Source organism: Cyphomyrmex costatus, unplaced genomic scaffold (genome assembly GCF_001594065.2).
Source record: "Cyphomyrmex costatus isolate MS0001 unplaced genomic scaffold, Ccosl1.0 scaffold59, whole genome shotgun sequence".
NCBI lineage: Eukaryota > Metazoa > Arthropoda > Insecta > Hymenoptera > Formicidae > Cyphomyrmex > Cyphomyrmex costatus.
Window position 1 is genome coordinate 454,675 of NW_017280071.1, and position 18,062 is coordinate 472,736.

General features: G+C 31.1%; 3 protein-coding genes across 3 annotated transcripts in view; 2 read left to right on the forward strand and 1 right to left on the reverse strand.

The window, feature by feature from the left end:
* Positions 1-2,820, reverse strand: part of LOC108779384 (BTB/POZ domain-containing protein KCTD3) — a 5,965-nt gene extending 3,145 nt beyond the window's left edge. Inside the window, exons 1-6 of the mRNA XM_018546793.1 lie at positions 2,719-2,820; positions 2,171-2,484; positions 1,914-2,066; positions 1,209-1,397; positions 654-1,133; positions 330-446 (exon numbers count right to left, since the gene is read on the reverse strand). Coding sequence (XP_018402295.1) covers positions 330-446; positions 654-1,133; positions 1,209-1,397; positions 1,914-2,066; positions 2,171-2,484; positions 2,719-2,777 — 1,312 coding nt within the window. The 5' untranslated portion in view covers positions 2,778-2,820. The remainder of the gene's footprint in view (positions 1-329; positions 447-653; positions 1,134-1,208; positions 1,398-1,913; positions 2,067-2,170; positions 2,485-2,718) is intronic.
* Positions 2,821-4,741: 1,921 nt separating this feature from the next.
* On the forward strand, positions 4,742-11,924 carry LOC108779363 (odorant receptor 13a). The gene is given in 11 exon segments (XM_083287336.1): positions 4,742-4,897; positions 5,710-6,018; positions 7,147-7,430; positions 8,343-8,442; positions 8,506-8,614; positions 9,051-9,265; positions 10,175-10,227; positions 11,403-11,542; positions 11,545-11,585; positions 11,588-11,649; positions 11,651-11,924. Coding segments are annotated over 11 exon segments (1,743 nt in total).
* A 106-nt stretch (positions 11,925-12,030) lies between these two features.
* Positions 12,031-18,062, forward strand: part of LOC108779382 (uncharacterized) — a 42,799-nt gene continuing 36,767 nt past the window's right edge. Inside the window, 2 exon segments of the mRNA XM_018546791.1 lie at positions 12,031-12,077; positions 17,503-17,803. Coding sequence (XP_018402293.1) covers positions 12,031-12,077; positions 17,503-17,803 — 348 coding nt within the window.

The following is an 18,062-nucleotide window of genomic DNA, read 5'->3' on the forward strand; positions in this document are numbered from 1 at the left end:
TATATATATATATATATATATATATGATTATTAATGATTTATTATTGTGTTTAATATATGTGTTATTCTATTTTAGCACAGCGATTGAAAAATGATTCTCGCGAAATATGGTAAAGCTACTGAAATGGTGACGTTTGTTATTACATTCTGCATTAAGCAGCTTTAATAAACTATCTTGATAAAATATGTACGTCACTCGTTTGAATCGCTTTTTAACAAATAGTCCTAGTTGCCTCTAAAGGAAAAAGTTTTTACTTTGGAGTTCTATATTTTTATTATTTGTTGACATTCTTACATTAAGGTAAGAGTAATCATAAAGAAAGACTTACTAGTTTTTGGTGTCAAATACACAGATATCGCAGTTATAGGATCATAACTCGGATCTCGATATAACTCAGTCACGAGCAGGTCGTTATCCTTCATTCGCAATGGAAACTTTTGCATGTCTGTAATTCGTAATCGAAATGATTAGAGAAATCTAATTTTTTAAATATTGTGATCTAAATCTAATAAATATTTTTTTAATGATTTAATTACTTTTAATATTTAAGATTTTAGAGAATATGATTATTTTATATACTTTCTCTCTCTCATTAAATTGTCAAAATTGTACCAAGAATTTTACTTAAAAATGTATTATCTTTTTTGCTTACCAATATAATAAATAGAACCATTATTGCAACCTAACAGAAGAAAAGATCCAGCTGTGTCAAATGACAGGATAGGCACTACATCCTGTATCTGCCAATGGTGAGTCATCGCGTGCCACACACCAATTTTTCCGGTCGGTGATAACGCAACTAACTGGCTGCCAATGAAGAATAAATATTCCACACGCACATTTAAATTAAATGTGCCCACGTTGATCTTGATCCCTTCTTCAGATACACCCCAGAGTCTTACTTGACTGCCATAGGAGATTGCAACCATCTTGCCATCCACGCCACTTCCCATCTTTGCATTTATCGCCACACGCTCTATTATACATTCGATATGTGGACTGGTGAACACGTGTTGCCATCCAGACGAGTCCTTCAGCCGATAGCATGTGATAAAATGCGCGTAAGCGATCACTATCCAATTGTGGTGCGCTTTTATGATTTGTACTCTCAAAGGATCCACCCATGATGAAACTGCAATAGTTTTGTAAATATTAGAAATAGAAAGCGTAAAAAATGGGCATCATTTTATAGAAAATTATTCATTACCTTGTTGTGATCCAAATATTAAACCGATATCATTTTTATATAATTTATTTAGATCAGCTGAATTGTTCCTTGCATGTCTTAGATCTAGAGATGGTGTCCGAGAATGCGGAAGACCGCGTTGTGGTAATCGATAATCTAAAGAAGAATTTCTCATATGGGTTCCCAATGCTCCTTTGTGATTTTGTGACCCTGTGGCAAAACAATTCTTTGTCAGTTTTCTCTATTGAGTTATTCAACACTAATTAAATATTTCAGTTATATTTATTAATCCTTCAGAGCTGATATCAGAATCTGTAACATTTAGAGATATTGAATCTGTAAGATCCATTTAATTAATTGAAGGAACTATAAAGAAACCATCAAAAAATATTATATTTCTAAAATTCTTGGTGCAATTTTGACAAGTAATATAATATAATATGTAAAAAAGAATAAACACTAAGTTTATTTTAATAATAATAATTTAAAAAGTCACAATTACTAAGTGGTTGTTAATTCCCCGGACTTAATATTTATATTGCAGTTAAAAAATATATATATTTATTATCATTACATATTATTTTTTACATTAATTCTCAATTTTTTGTTGATTTTGAACAATAATGTATGTTGTAGATGTAACATAAAGAATATATTTGAGTGAGACTAATAGATATATTGTTATCTCTGGAGTATTAATAAATCATTAATAAAACCTATTAATACCATTAGCACTTTGATTAGTAGAGTTAGTAGTTGTCACAGATTGCAAGGTAGATGGTCCATCAGCTCTTGAGCTTGAAGAGGAACTAACTCTAATGTGAACTGATACATCACTGACATTTGATGTTACTGCAACAGGTTCTTGAAGTGGTATACCTTTATAAATAAACAGAATCGTTACATTACATTCATTTCACATTTTTACATTCTCACTTTACATTATTTATTACAATATATGATAAATAATATGATTAACTTACTTGGAGGTGGTAAGTAACCATAAAACAGTACATCACCGCAAGATGACTGAGTCAAGTCTTCACAGAGTATTAACCGTTTAACTAAGGGAGTGATGCCATAATACTCTGCTTCATGCCTTAAAGTTCGAATATCTATATTTTTCAGATCAATGTCCTTGGTACGAAGGTAATTCAATATAACCGAGAATAGTTTTGGATCTCTATCTATAAAAAGTGCACCAGTCTCATCCTTGTGACTATCGATTCTGTTACTTAACAATGCTGTAAAGAACGAATCTGGGATCCACGTCAAAGTTTGACGAGATGTAGAAAATCTGAAAAGAGAAACAATTTGATGCTGTCAAAACATGCGAAAGACACCTAGTAAGATATTGATGAAAGTCCAATATAAGATCCAAAAATTAATAAAATATGAAGACAAAAAATGTAAAATAATTTAAAGAAAAATAAACCAAAATATCTTAATGTGCAGGTTTAAGAGTTAGATTTTAACGGGGTTAAGTAAAAACATGATAGAAAAACTGATGATTGATGAACAATTAATCTACCTAGTGCCGCCTACATTGAGATGAACGATATCGCTCACGCCTAGATAAGGCGCAGCCATTCTCGGGGCTATCGCGCGTTTTTACAATGATAATTCATATCCCCGTGAGATCGTCGGGTATGTCACAATTATCACGAACAAAAACAACCCTCCTGACAGTTCTGATTGGTTCTGATAGGTTATGCATGCGTTAGCCTGATTCCACTGCGCATGCGCTGCCCAGCAATTCTCATAAATGTAAAGTGTGAAGTCGGAGCACAATTTATCGATCATCTACTTACGAGAAATCGAGAGATCAAAATTTAAATTTAAATTTGAATAAAAATGTATAAGAAAAATATATCTTTCATCGTACAAGAATAAACGTACGTAATTAAAATACAACTATAGTTAACCCATAGATTGATTTATAGATAGGGAAGATTTCTGTACAAAAATAAATTACTTTAAATTATTTATCTACTTTAAATTACGAAGTACAGAATAAACTATATGAAATTAACTTTAATTACGGTACAATTATCTTTTTTAAAAATTCTAAAAATTAGAAAAATATAAACAGTAGATAAATATAATAGAACTGAATTATAAAATAAATAAAATTTAATTATTTTTTTGTGTCACATCTTTTCTAAATTTTGCCATTTATAAAGTGGACATAATGTAAACACTGTTTATATACAGTGTCTTTCCACAATAAATCGTATCTTCACTGAATTGACTCAACATGATTTAACAAATTAGACTTTTTCGATAACAAAACTTCAAGTGAGGAAAAGATTATTCTGCACTTATTTTTATAAAAGGAATCATATAATTGTATTGTTGGTTTGTCCTCATTCCGTGTATATATATATATATATATATATATATATATATATAAAAAAAAAATTTTAAATCTGTCAAGGTGGAGATAGAAAACAAAGGGGAGAGAGAATTTTTTTAGAGAAAAAAGAAGAGATACATTATAAGATGAAATAATAATAAAACATAAATATTGAGTAAACAACGATATAATTGAAAGTTGTCTTTGTTATTTCTGGCATATTATTATGTAAATAGACACGCATCTATAAATTTATAGTCTATACATTTATGCAATGATATCGTCCTATTGAATAAATGCATATTTATTACTCGGTAGAAACTTTGATCGTATAAATAGGCAATAAATCCATATGCATTTATGCATAATTATTAAAGTTATACACAAAAGAAATATATATTTTATTTTCAAAAATCTATTAATATATTCTTCACATACTTGTTAGCAAGAGTATCCTTATGTAATTTTCCTTCTTCTTCACTATTCCATTTATTTTTAACGCAAAGTACGAAACGTTCAATAACGCATATAGCCCTCTTTCTAGCGAAAAATCTCCCTGTAATAAAATCGAAAATCACTTACGAAGATAGAACTTGTTCTCAACTATTACCTTCTTACTTCCTCTACGCTTACCATGATTACATAGAATATTCGTAACATGCTACTCCCCCAAGTCACTGGCGTAGAATCTGAAATAACCCTTAACTAGATCAATGTCAAAGTTGTCATATAATTAATATTAATCAATTATAAATACATAAAAATGATGGGGAAATATATATATATATATATATATATAACATCCGATTTTTTATAATAAATAACAAATTCTCGCACAAAATTTGCATAATTTTATGTTAAGAGATGACAAAGCGTTTTTCTTTTCCCATCGAAAGGGAAACAGGTCGACATCTATGCACGCAATAAGAAGTTTGCCCCGTCTGTTAGTGGAGAGTTTCAAACTTCGGACATTATAATGCCACCATACGAGAACGATATCCGGTCGTTATCTCGTCGTTCGTGCGATCGAATCATAAGAATAGAGGGGAAGAAAAGATTGGCACTTTCGAGATTGGCACATAGACCTCTCGTTGGGGAGCGAACGGTGACAAACTTCCGGCTTTCCCGCAGTCGCAAAAAGTCACGAGTCGCGATCGCATCGTTAAATCGCATTGATATCTGACCGAGAATAGAAGACATGGGACGTCAAGTATATGCTGATAAAGAATACGACGAGTTAATCAAGCCCATCATGGTAGTTACCAAATTTGTCTCCTTTTGGCCTTTGGAGAAGAACCATTCAACTAACGCGAAGATGTTCAGAACTTGTCACGTAATCTGGTTGTTTTTTTTAGTATGTATATCTTTTTTTTAGAGTAATTAATATCTTGCTTAACCCTTCACTGGCAACATGAATTTTAACTCTTCCATCAACAATAGAGGTCTTCGAGAAACATCAGAGTAAATTTTTTAATATTCCGGATTATACAAAAATCTGAAAAAATTAGAGAGAGAGAGAAATCATTTAAAATTATCTACTAAAATTCATAATTGAAAATACCCCAATTGCTGATGGAAATTTAATTAAACGCAAAAATTTTAAGATAAAGAAAAGAGATTTACTTCTATTAATTGGTATTAAATATTTTTGCAATTAAAGAACTTCGCAGTAATTAAAGATTAAAAAAAAAACGACATTATATCAACAGCATTTATTTTAATAAAACCATTATTTTAATACTTCAATAACACTATATTAATATATCATACTCTTGTTTTAATAAAGTTTTATTTTATTAATGCTGTTATTGAATTAACAAAATTATTTCATATTAAAATAATTCTGTTGTTATATCATATTTTTTAGTGTACGAAAAAATTCAGTGAGCAATGAATTATAGTTTTCATGTAATAAAGCTGATAATATGGCGAACAAAAAGGATTTTAATAATGAATTATTTTTGTATTATTTATGGTATCTTTATGAGCACAAATTTTATATTTTTGATACATTTTTAATCCTTTTTCTCGTAAACTTTTTTCAATATAAATAGACTATCATATCACTAAATTCTCTCATATTTCGGATCTATTTTATTTAAATGATTCAATAATTTTTAAGTAATTCAACATTTTGAAACAATTCAATTTGTTTGCAACATATAGTTCATCTCAATGTGTATCAGCGTGACGGTCGATTTAGTTTACAATTTTAATAATTTGGATGAACTAACGGCATGCGCTTCAATGGGTACCGCATTTTATCTCGCCACGTTACGTCTCATTATCTACACGTTATTTCAAAAAGATATGCTATTTGTAATCGAGATTATGAGAAAAGATTGGACATGTTCATCTTACGAAGATAAAGTCATTCTGAAGGAGAAGTGCCTTTTTGCGTTTCAACTCGCAAAATGCTTTATAATTATGGTAATTGTAACCGTAACTTTTTTTGCATATATACCAATTATAGAGGTACGTATAAAAATCACATATTTAATATTTCTATTTGTGACATACACAGATTGTCTCAAGACACAAAACTGTAAGAAAATAAAAAATCTACTTTTGTATTTAAAAATAATTTTTCGTAAAACAATTCGTAATTAAAAAAAATATCTGTTCATATATCTTTTATTTCAAATGCTGAAAATTTAATATATTTTCTTTTACTTCATAAAGTTACAAATTTTCAATTTTATGATAATAAAAGATCTATTTTGAATTAAATATGAAATGACATTAGAATATCTTTTGATATAAAACTTAAGATCTCTCCTTCAGAACTCCAGCTTATTGCTTCGAAACTTTGTACTTCTCTCTCTATAACTTTTTAATTGACTCCGTTATTAAATTGTACCTGTGGACTAATTAACTGTGGAAGTTTCTTTAAATCTAACTGCCTATTTTCTTAATAAAACGATGTTTAACGATAAATTTCCACTGGAAGACATTTATAAAACAAATGTTCTCAAACGAGAGAAACTACTTTTGCAGATGTCCATTTCATGTTTCGTGAAACGACGGTGATAGATTGACGTATGTAACACGTGCGACAGGGCAACGCAAATTGCCTGATGATTAACACTGACATTTGTAGCTTTTCGAAATTCTATTTTTTTCTCTTTTTGTAAGGTACCGTTCTCCCGAAATTGTTTATTATCGCTTCGCAAATGCGTCGGTAGTGCCTTTACACGGGAAATTGTTTTCCGATGGTCGTTTCGCTTTACGAGCCTTTCGAAAACACCTGCACACGCATGCGTACGTTACATAGATGTTAATCCCTTCTTGCTGTATTTATTTCCCCGATACACAAGTAATTACAGTTAAAGTTAATAAATTATTAACAATTATGGAAAATTAATTTGAGCTGGGGAGAAAGGAATACGAGACAATACAGTAATAATCAATACTGAATAATATAATAATATAAAAAGCTAGGTCGCGGTCGTCCCAAACTTTGCAAATTGTTATCAAGTATCTTGATTTTCTGTTCTCGATTGAAATATAATCCTTACATAAATAATAAGATGATTAATTATTTAAATAAATAGCGATTATATCTGTCGAAACTCTCAGAAATATTAATTCATACTTGATTAGACATATATTCTTGGAAAAGAGAAGATATTTCCTTTCCGTGGTTATTTTTACGTCAATCAATCGGTCACACCCATCTACGAATGTATCTATATTTTCAATGTAATGGGTGGCTTTTTTGCGGCTGGCACGATAGCTGGCGGGACCATTTTCAATTTTGTCGCGATAACACATGGATCAGCGAAATTCGCGGTGCTACGAAAGAAACTCGAAGCAATGAATAGCAATGATCCCGATATTGACAGAGTAATAACAAACTGTATCAAAGATCATCAAAATGCTATTACGTGAGTATTTATATTATCCAGGGTTAAGAAAGTTACTTTTTATTATAGAAATTCAGTACAATTAGTTCGCATATTTTATTTTTTATATTATATTTTATCATGCTTTAATTTTGTATTACATTTTGTATTCAGTTTCGATAACAGACATATTAGGCAACCAAAAAAACTTATAAGTAACTTCAAAAAAGAAACTTTTCCAACCCTGATATATGTTAAGTGTAATAAGATCGAATTTGATTATTAAAAATGTTGATTATTAAAATTATTAAAATCAAATTTGAGTGTTAAATGTTGATTAATTAAAGTGGGTGAAGATATATTATTTGCAATTAATAAAATTTGTCTATGATATACAGAAACGATGATTTTGCTAAAATTGTATTTAACTAGATATAGATCTGAAAATAATTATTCATTAGAAATCTCAAGTATTGAGCAATGCTGCAAAAAGTTTTGATATCCTTATATAATTATTTTGATCCAAACAACTATTTTCAGATTTGTATTAAGCTAAATTTTTAGATACTTCAGAAAAACTATCTATGCCGTATATTTCAGGATTGTCACAAATTCTTCACTCTAAAATTCCATAATTTTCTCTAATTTTCAAACAAAATTTTATGACTTTCCCTGCTCTCAATAATATATTTTGAAAATTTGTGTATTTTTATCCTCTATTATACGTAATATTATCGATATTACTTGCATTTATATAATTGTTAAGTCGGTAGTATTCCAAAACTATAGATATAATATACGCATATTAAATTTCTTTACAGTAAAAAATTTTAATTTTTCAGAAAGTTTTGACTGATTTTCAATTTTGTGACAATATCCTGTATATTTACTGTATTATACGTAGATACAATAATGCTATTTTTGCCATCGTTCTTCGCTTTCTTTGTGTTTTAGTTTCGCGGATGCGCTCGAAAGAATCATAAACATCTTGGTATTAGGGCAGTTCATTGTTAGTACCGGTTTGGTTTGCTTCGCGGGATTTCAAATTACTGCGGTGTGTTTGCTTGCTAAAAACGCGTTATAACTAAAAATATTATATTGCAAAATGTTATTCTAGATGTTGGAAAACAAGATACGCTTGATGAAATACTGGATGTTTTTGAACTCCGCCATCATTGAGCTTTTCATGTTCAGTTTCAGCGGGCACGCGTTAATAGACGAGGCGAGTATACTATATCTAATTACATGTTGTTTGATCAAATCAAAACTGTGAAGCTCGATAAGCAAATAAATATTTAAATTAATTTTCTATTTATTATTTCTATTTATAATTATTCGGTTTATTTAGTTATTTAGATTGTGTAAATTGGTTATTACAATGTCTGCTATTTTTTTGTTAATTGTATAAGCAAACGCATAAAATTTATATTCAATTAATATCGTGGTGCAAAATTGTAATCCTTTCCTGCAAAATTTATGCATCTTATTATCAGTTCACGTTATAATTATGTCATTATATACGTAAATTTTTATTCGACGTAGATTATTAGATAACGTATCAGATTGCATGCGTATCGCAATTGCACGAATTTTAACGAGCGATGGAAGACTGAATGCACGATAATCGTATCGACCGATTACAAACGCATGTATCTTCATTAGTACATAGTTCGTTGAGCTTACAATCGCCTGTAATTAATTTACGGCCAACGTTTGTAACGAACCAGAGCGATGCCGTGAGCAAGTCGGCTTACTGTAGCTACTGGATCGGCGGCACCTTCGGTCGCAGTCTGCAGATCGTGATGATGCGGTCGAAAGTTCCTTCTAGGATCACCGCTGCGAAGTTCTACAACGTGTCTCTCGAAAGTTTCTCTCGAGTGAGTAGATTATTGTGTCAAACAATAACTAAATTTAATTTTAGACAATATACCTCGAGACTTAATTACATAATTATCTCGTGTACGCTAAAATATTTATTAATGTTGACAAACGATCTTTTATCAAAATTTTACAAAAAAATATTAAATATATATGTGTAAATATATTTTATAGGTTTTATAAAAAAATATTTTATTTAATAAAATATTTAATATTTTCTAATAAGTAAATTAATTTCAATTAGTTTGTATCTTTTCGTCAGCAATGTAAACTTTGATGAAGGCACAATCAGTTTTCTGATTATAAATTCTGATAAATTAAAATCTATAACAAATAAATAAAGTAAAATTTAATTTGATATTAAAAATTCGTTATCAAAGTTTTCATACACAGAAAGAATTTTGCTGAAGTATTTAGAAATTAACTACATACATATCTAAAAATAATTTTATTGAATCACCAACATATATTACGTAAAATGCTAAACCATAGTTGCTAGAATATCAAAACTTTTTACAGCATTATTCATTATGTTTCAGATTCCTGTATAATTATTTTAATAGTTCAATAAAACTATTTTCAGATCTGTATTTAGTTGAATTTTTATAGGTAAACTTTTAGTAAAAAATCATTCTTTTACCGTATGCAAGAATTTTTTCAGAATTCTATAACGCTTGAAACTATATAAAAACTTATAAATTCAAAAAATCCAGGTTGCTAATGAAAAATGTAAAATTACATATTGCAGAAGGTTAGATAATTTAAAAAAGTAATAGTTAAACTATACGTTACCGACAGAGAGTTAACTTATAATAATACAATACATTACAATATACAATACGATATGCTACAATATATATGCTACATTATAATATACAATATGACAAACGATTATACATATATTGCAGGTGCTCAGCACGTCTTTCTCTTATATAATGGTTTTGATGACTACGAACGAGAAGTAATAAGGATCAACTACGATCAACAGCACTAGCAATCGTAGTGCTAGCTCTATCTCACAGAGAAAATACATTAGTCAATCTACTAGCCCGAAAATATCATGCGCGGATCAAAGTGAGATCTCGTCTGAAAGTCGGCGCACTTTTAAGATATAAAAGACAGATGAAATAAGTGCTTCAAAGAAATCGGGACCATGAGTGATGAAATGGAATACACATATAAGGGGAGCGGGCCGCGATGACTCGAAAGAGCCTTCTTAACGGAGACTGTGTGTGCTTTCTGTTAAATTATTGAGAAACGTTCCCTCCCTCGCAGGCAAACACAGTTACCCTTTGACCCTCTGATTAATTCCCCACCGATAGACCCGCGTTAAGTCGCGGTCGTCACCACCGTGCAGCACGGTAACCCAGTAACTCCGTTAAACACCGAGACATGCCGGTGACTATGCCCTCGTTGTACGGAAGGAGAGGGGGGAGGGGTACATAATCAACGATACCGCAACAACAGCAATTTGTCCTTGCTTGTTCCGCCGAGTTCTGTTTGCTAAATTACAGGGCGATCCGTAAGTCGTGACTTGTTCCATACAATAGGAGATTTAAATAAAATTAAATGCGCGCATTACTTGTGTCAAGATGAGTGTTATATGCAAAATTCTTTTCGTAATGAGAATCAAACTCCAATAATATCTATTATCAATTAGACTCCAATAAAGGATCTACGTATTAGATACATCCTCTCTTAAGAGAGAGAAGAAGAGAATCTTTCAATATTATATATTTTTCAAAGATCTTGATGTTTTAATTCTTAAATATATAAATCAACAAATGCATAATATAAACCTTCAAAATTCTTAGAGAGAATATTAAAATTCTAGATTACTAGAGCTTTTAATTTTTTTAATTCATAGAGTCGTTTCTCATAGCGTTTTCGACCGTAACAGATTTGAATCAACTTTTGGATTGGATTAATGACATTGCTCTACTATTGGTTGACATTACATGCTTTACCAATAATAGAATATGCAAAACGTCATTAATCTAATCTAAATTGGTTCAAACTACTAAATTTTTATATTTTTAGATCTCTGTGCTTTTGGAGTGCTAGATCTTTGAGCTCTTAGCTTCGAAGTTTCTGAAGCCCTTATATTTTTAGATTCTTAAGCTCTTAAGTACATAGATCCCCAATCCTGACATCTTTGAGCACTCAGCTCCAGCAAACACTTAAATCTCTCAATTCTCACATTCACAAATCCTTTGTACTCTACAAACTCGATGTGGCAAGTTGCCCGAAATCGTTTCTTCCAAATCCAAATCATACTACCATCTGGCGTTTTATGGAACGCCTTGTATACATAATTCACCGGCGATTTGTCGTGCTCTCTTTTCCGTACTGATGTCGTCGGCGGCAAGGAATCGGATAACGTCCAAGCAAAATGGCACAGTGAGTTCGGCCGAGGTACTCACTAAACTCGCTCACTCCTGGTGGGGTAAACCACGAAGCGAGATGGTCTTGGGAGCGACTCGAGGGTATTTTCATCGCGGCAGTGCAACACGTGCACCCAATACTACCGGTGCACGCATTCGTCTCGATCACTCTCTGCCAGCTCGCACCAAATTTGTGGCGATCAGCGGATACATTCGATCTCTAAAAGATGTAATGAGTCGTATTAGTGATCGTTTTCGTGCATTCTGTCGTTAACTTTTAATATCCGTGACAATCTGGACTTCCATTCTTCGTCGTTGGAAATATCAGCGAAATGTAGATAGTCGGATGACGTTAATATTGTTATCCGCGAGATGATAATATGGCGAACATCAAAGTGGCTGTGCGCGTCAGACCGGTATCTGCTAGGTGAGTACATCTCTTTTGTTTTGATGAGATACTTAATCTTTTCACGAATATCTATAAATCTATGTATTATAATAATTCAAAGGACACATCCAGTCAAGAAAAAATTGAAATAACTTTATTTTAACGTCATAAAAGTTAAAATGGTGATTTTTTTATTAGAAAATTTAACTGTTTATTGATGTTAAAAATAAAAATAAAGTCGTTTTGATTTTTTTGTTAACTTTTGTATATTTCTTGGAAAGTGCATGCATTGAAATTATTTAGAGAGTAATTATAATAAATGTTGCCTTCATATGTCTGCTACTTTAGTTATTTTCATATAAAATGTGCTTTTATATTTGTATAATACACTACAAATAATAAGGTTAAAACGCAAGATAAGATAGCGCTACTTTAGTCATTTTTAATTAAAAACATAAGTGTAATGCGATTTTCTGAAAATATTTTAAAGAAAATCTAGTTGAATGAAAGAATAACGAAACAAAATAATCACAGATATATAATATCGATAACATAAATATCGATATGGTTTCTAGAAGAGACATATCTTGAGTTGTACGTGTTGTCATTGGAACTGAAAATACTTCGGTTTGTTTTATATTGATGTTATATATTGAGTCTCTCCGGTTAATCGATTAAAAAAAATAAAAAATATAATTACTTCCAATTTTATACATAAATAAATTTCAATATAATAATTTGAACAAAAATGTTGATAATATCCGATTGGATTCTTCGGGAACGCACTTAATAACAAAAAACAATCCAAACTTGGGTGTTTAAAATTATTAAAAAATATTAGATACAGCAGAAAGAATCGCATATTCTTTTCTTTTATGTTTTTGCGAAGTTCGAAGTATACCAATGTGGGTCAAGGTTTGGTGCTTTTTTCATTACTCTTTTCTCACATTTGCACGTAAAATGTTAGTATATAATGTTTTAAAAAGATGATAATCAATAATTGCTACTTTCAAGCATCATTATATTGGCATAAATTATTATAAAATAATATATAATAAACTATAATAATAAAATTAAGTTATTCGAATAATAATAGGAATACTAAAGTAATAAGACTTTTTCCCAGCAGGTACCTAATACCTATGCTAGTGGAGGTCAAGGTTTAGGACTCAGCTGTACTTTAAATAATAACCATCTCAATTTATTTTACGCTTCAGACTTATTCGGAACATTGAATAGGAATTGAGAGGCGTAAGAATTGAAAGTTTAGACGTTTTGCCAGATTTTTCCATTTCATATAATCGCAAACCTTTTATTCTTAAATCTTTAGTAAAAAAATTTTGTACATGGTAGGTTCTCGGGCCACTTTGAGTAATTCCTTTATTTCCACATTAGTTATCAGATTTTTAAGGCTACACTAAATTCGATCTTTCCATCAAGAGACTTTTACATCTTCAAATTTTCAATTTAAGCACTGGTGCACGGCCTCAGTCGGTGCAAACACTTATGAACTCGTTTCTATACTTAGATTACTAGGGTCGCAGCAAAAAGACGCGTGCGTTCGTCCGCGAGTGGTAAAGGCGACCGAAGCGGAGTCACCGGAAGCGCAGACGAAAGTAATTGAGCGTCGAGAACTTGAGGACCTTCGCAGAAGGTTTCTGTTGCGAGTTATTGCACGTTTATTCGCGCTACAAATCGTAATTAAAGCATGATTCATTGCATTCGTGTCGCGCTGCATTAGCTGAATAATTTAGGAGTGTTAATTGTAGATACCTTCTTTGTATCTCTCTCTCTCTCTCTCTTTCTCTTTCGACAATCGAGGATTTAGAGTTGACTCTCAAATATTTTTGTAATGTCTATTATTTACACGCAAATCTAAAATTATCTCTTACGAGAGAAGAGCTGATACGCTAAGAATGTGTGAATAATATATATGTAATATAATAATTTTAATAATGTTTAATTTCTCGAAAAGTTATTTTGAAATTTTCTAAATCCATCCTTTTATACAAGCACACGAATCGAGTGCAATCGGTATTTAAACTCCAACCGTGAGTATTTAAAGGTGTAGAATGGAGTATCTCTCACGAAATTCGTTTGCAACAGGAAATGAATGATTTTACACGCCGAAGTCTATTACACGTAGTCATGCGAAGAGTATTTGAATTTCACTGAGCTTTATTTATAGTTTATTTTTTACATAGTGTATATATGTTACTCAATTTAATATAAAAGACAAAATTTTCTTTATATGTGATACGTGAATCTTGAAAAGAAAGACACGGAAAGATTCTTTAAAATTAATAGATATACTTTCAAGTCTTCAGACTTAAATCTTTAATTTCTTAAATTCTTACAATTATAGATGATAAAATTTTTATACTTTTAAATCTTTTAGTTTTTATATTACGTGCACATAATTTATATATTTTTAAAGAAAGATTACCCTTTAATTAAAATTACATATTTTCATGTAATAGAAAATGAGAAGCCAGTTCATAAGATCCACTTTGAATATGAGACCGAGTTTAATTCTGAGGCCGAACTCCACAAATGATATACTTGAATTACTTCACTCTTGCACCGAAGACCAAATGCCTCAATTTTCTTCGTGGATAAACGTACCCGATATTTCTCTCGACTGTGCGTCGAGGTTGCTTAATGATTTCGAGAGTGTGTTATACGCCAAAAATACTTCCATTGACTTAACGTGGGGTGCAACCGTATGAAAGATTGAGAGCGGGACTATGACTTTGTGTGTGACGGGGCGCAGAGCGACCTTAGCTTGACAGCTGGCGCATCCGTTTCGTTTATAGTTGCTTCTGCTTGACAGGTATGCGAGAATCGTCTTAACGCGTTAGCATTGTTATTTTCGGCCTATGGCGCCGTGAAATGCGAGAATCGAGAGGAATACGCAGATCTTTTTTTACATGCGTCGGCCAATGCAAGCGCAGTGGAGATAGCAAAGTCTTAAAAAGTGTCCCATAATTCATATAAATCCGTTGAATATATGACAATGATTTATATACTTTTTCAAAGAGCGGTACATTATTGATACTAATAATGCAGAAATGTTTTCTCTTTTTTATCTTTAATGAGGGAGGCAAATGTATTTTTACTTTCATGAAAATCTAGATTTTAAAAGCTTGAATTCACGAATTCAAAAGTAAAAAATAGAAATTTCTAAATATTAAGAGTTTAAGAAAATATAAAAATAAAAAAGTTTAAGAACTTAACAATTTAAAAATTCATAAATTCAAATTGTCTTTGTTTCTGTTTACAAATTTGTGTAGATTTATTATGGAGGAGAAAAGAAAAGTCGCTTGGAGAGATCATAATTGAGGCTTAGTAAAAATAATGCTTTTTACGTTCATTCGTCCGTCAACAACCTCGTTGGAAGCAATCTGTTTCTAGCAAGTTACTCTCAAGTGATTAAAGTGCGAAGACAAATAAACAGAAAGTTGAGACGATTCAACAATCGCCCTTGCATCATGGTACCATAAAAATCTATTATGCGTATTTTAAAGTCTTCTAAATTAAATCTACAACCTTATTTTGTTATTAATTTTATGAAATTATTTTATAAAGTCTTTTTTATATTTCTTTTTTATGTTATTTAGTGTAAAAACTTCTGGTATATTATCGCGAAACATTTAATGATAAACATTACTGTCCGCTTTTTATTTCAATTTTTAACGTCATATTAAATGCATTAATATCAGTGTTATTTTTAATATCAATAAAAAATTGTCAGTGTGCGTAACAAAAAATAGGTAATCACAATCTGTAATATTATAAATGCTCAGTACTATTCGTGTGTTGCATACATTTTTTAAAATTTCAAAATATGTTTTTTTTTTGACATTTTTAGTTTATTTTAAAGATGCACAGCATGTCTCTTGTCTCTGTAAAATATATTAGCAAAAATTTGGACTACAATACGAAATGCAGTTTGAAATCGAAACGGATCGAACCGATTAGGACGTGTCTAACAGGATCACACGAAACCGTACAGGGTGAAAGCACTGCAATGCCCTCCTCCGGGTATATGTTACATGCACCGAGGATATCGCGTACATAACGTTCTATCCTGTCGCGACATGCAAAATGCAGTGTCACACGACACCGACTGACCCCAAAACGCGACCACCTATGAACCTCGCGATGTAAACCTCGATGTTCTCGAGACTTGTTGCATGTCTTCGGATCGGAAGATATTCTTTGAATTTATGAATGTCTCTCTAGCGATATCTTCAAATTTTTCCGGTCCTCAATTTTTATTTTCCTCATCAAAGATGAATATATTATATGTGTATTTTTTTTACAGAAAGTATTATTTCCAATTCTAGTCACTTTTTACAGGGATTATATATTTGATACTTTTTACATTCCTCGATTACAACATTCTATGATTTTGTTTCTTAAACCAGTATCAATTTTATATTCCCTGAAAGTCGAGCAGTTTTCTTTAAATAATAATGAAATATTTTCATAATAATTATAAGTAGAATAATAACTTTATGAAAATATTTTTTAGTATTATATATTGCATAATTATTGATATTACATCATTACAAAAAATAAACTCAGATTTGTGGACATATCTATAATTAAATTGCTTATAAGTTTTTATCTGTACGTTAATTGATATGTAACTAAAAATAGTATACCTGTTGCGAAGTGTTACATGTTACGACTGTAAAATTAACAAAATATTGTTACGTAAAGCAGATAACTTTTTATAAAACGCTGGTTGCGCGGAATGCTTCGAGAAAATCGGGCAAAGCCCTCTATAAAATGACAAGGGGGGCGCATACCCCCGTGTGAACGCGACGCATGGTCGTATGCATCACCGCTGTTGTCGCTGTCGCTGCCGCCACCGCTTTTCGATGAATCGATTCCGATCCATGAAGCATGAAAAAATGTGCTTGATAAAAAAAGGATGAAATAAAAAAAAGAATGGCGACGAGAGAGCGTAGTACATGCAGACGAGGAAGGTGGAAAAACGATGCCGGCTTCGAAAATGTTGGCAAAGCTGCTTGCAATGCTTGAATGAGTTTATTGACTCCCCCCCTCGTAAATATTTTCGGCGATATCACTCGTTATAAACTTCGTTTGATCGTTAGACTGGCCAATTTTGCGACATCTTTATAAAATAAATTTTAATAACACTTTTGAAGCTCTATAATATAATATATTATACTTTATTTGACCAGTTTTGTTCACACATTCTCAAGAAAATAGATATCATAAATAGAAATTTCAAGCTTTTTTAAAAACTTTTTAAATTTTTAAACTTTTAAATATTTATTGTCGCACTTCCCTTGGATCCTTTTTATGTATATTTTCTAATTACTAAACTTTTGGACCTTTTCATGTTATAATATTTTAGACACACACACAATATATACATATAAATTTCTAAATCCTAAGTGCATTACTAATATATCTTTTTTATTCGCAGGGAATTAAACTTAACGGGGTCCGCAGTGGTAGTTCGTGCAGAATCGAATGAGATTTCCCTGACGAATTTAAAGGTATCGTCGAGCAAGGTTGGGGACAGTCGCGAAAGAACTCGAAGATATGATTTCGACTACTGTTTCGATTCGTCAGATCCTGAAACAAAGAATTACGCCACTCAAGCGACGATCTACGAAACACTCGGACAGTCCATCTTGGATGCCATGTTCTCTGGATACAATTCTTGCCTGATTGCTTACGGACAGAGTGCATCAGGCAAAACCTACACCATGATGGGCACAAAGGTGCATAATTATGCTATTGTTTTATAGTAATAATATAATAATAACAAAATTATAATATTAAAATTATAATTTTCGGTTAATTATTTAAACATGAATTATCGTTGAAATTTCATTTTATAAACAATACATCGCATACTTAATTTTTACATTTTTATTTACATAAACATAACATAAACTGCTTACGTATTGTATTAACATAATTTTAAACATTTTTATTAGTTTGAAACTTTAAATAAATTTATTATATATATATATATAA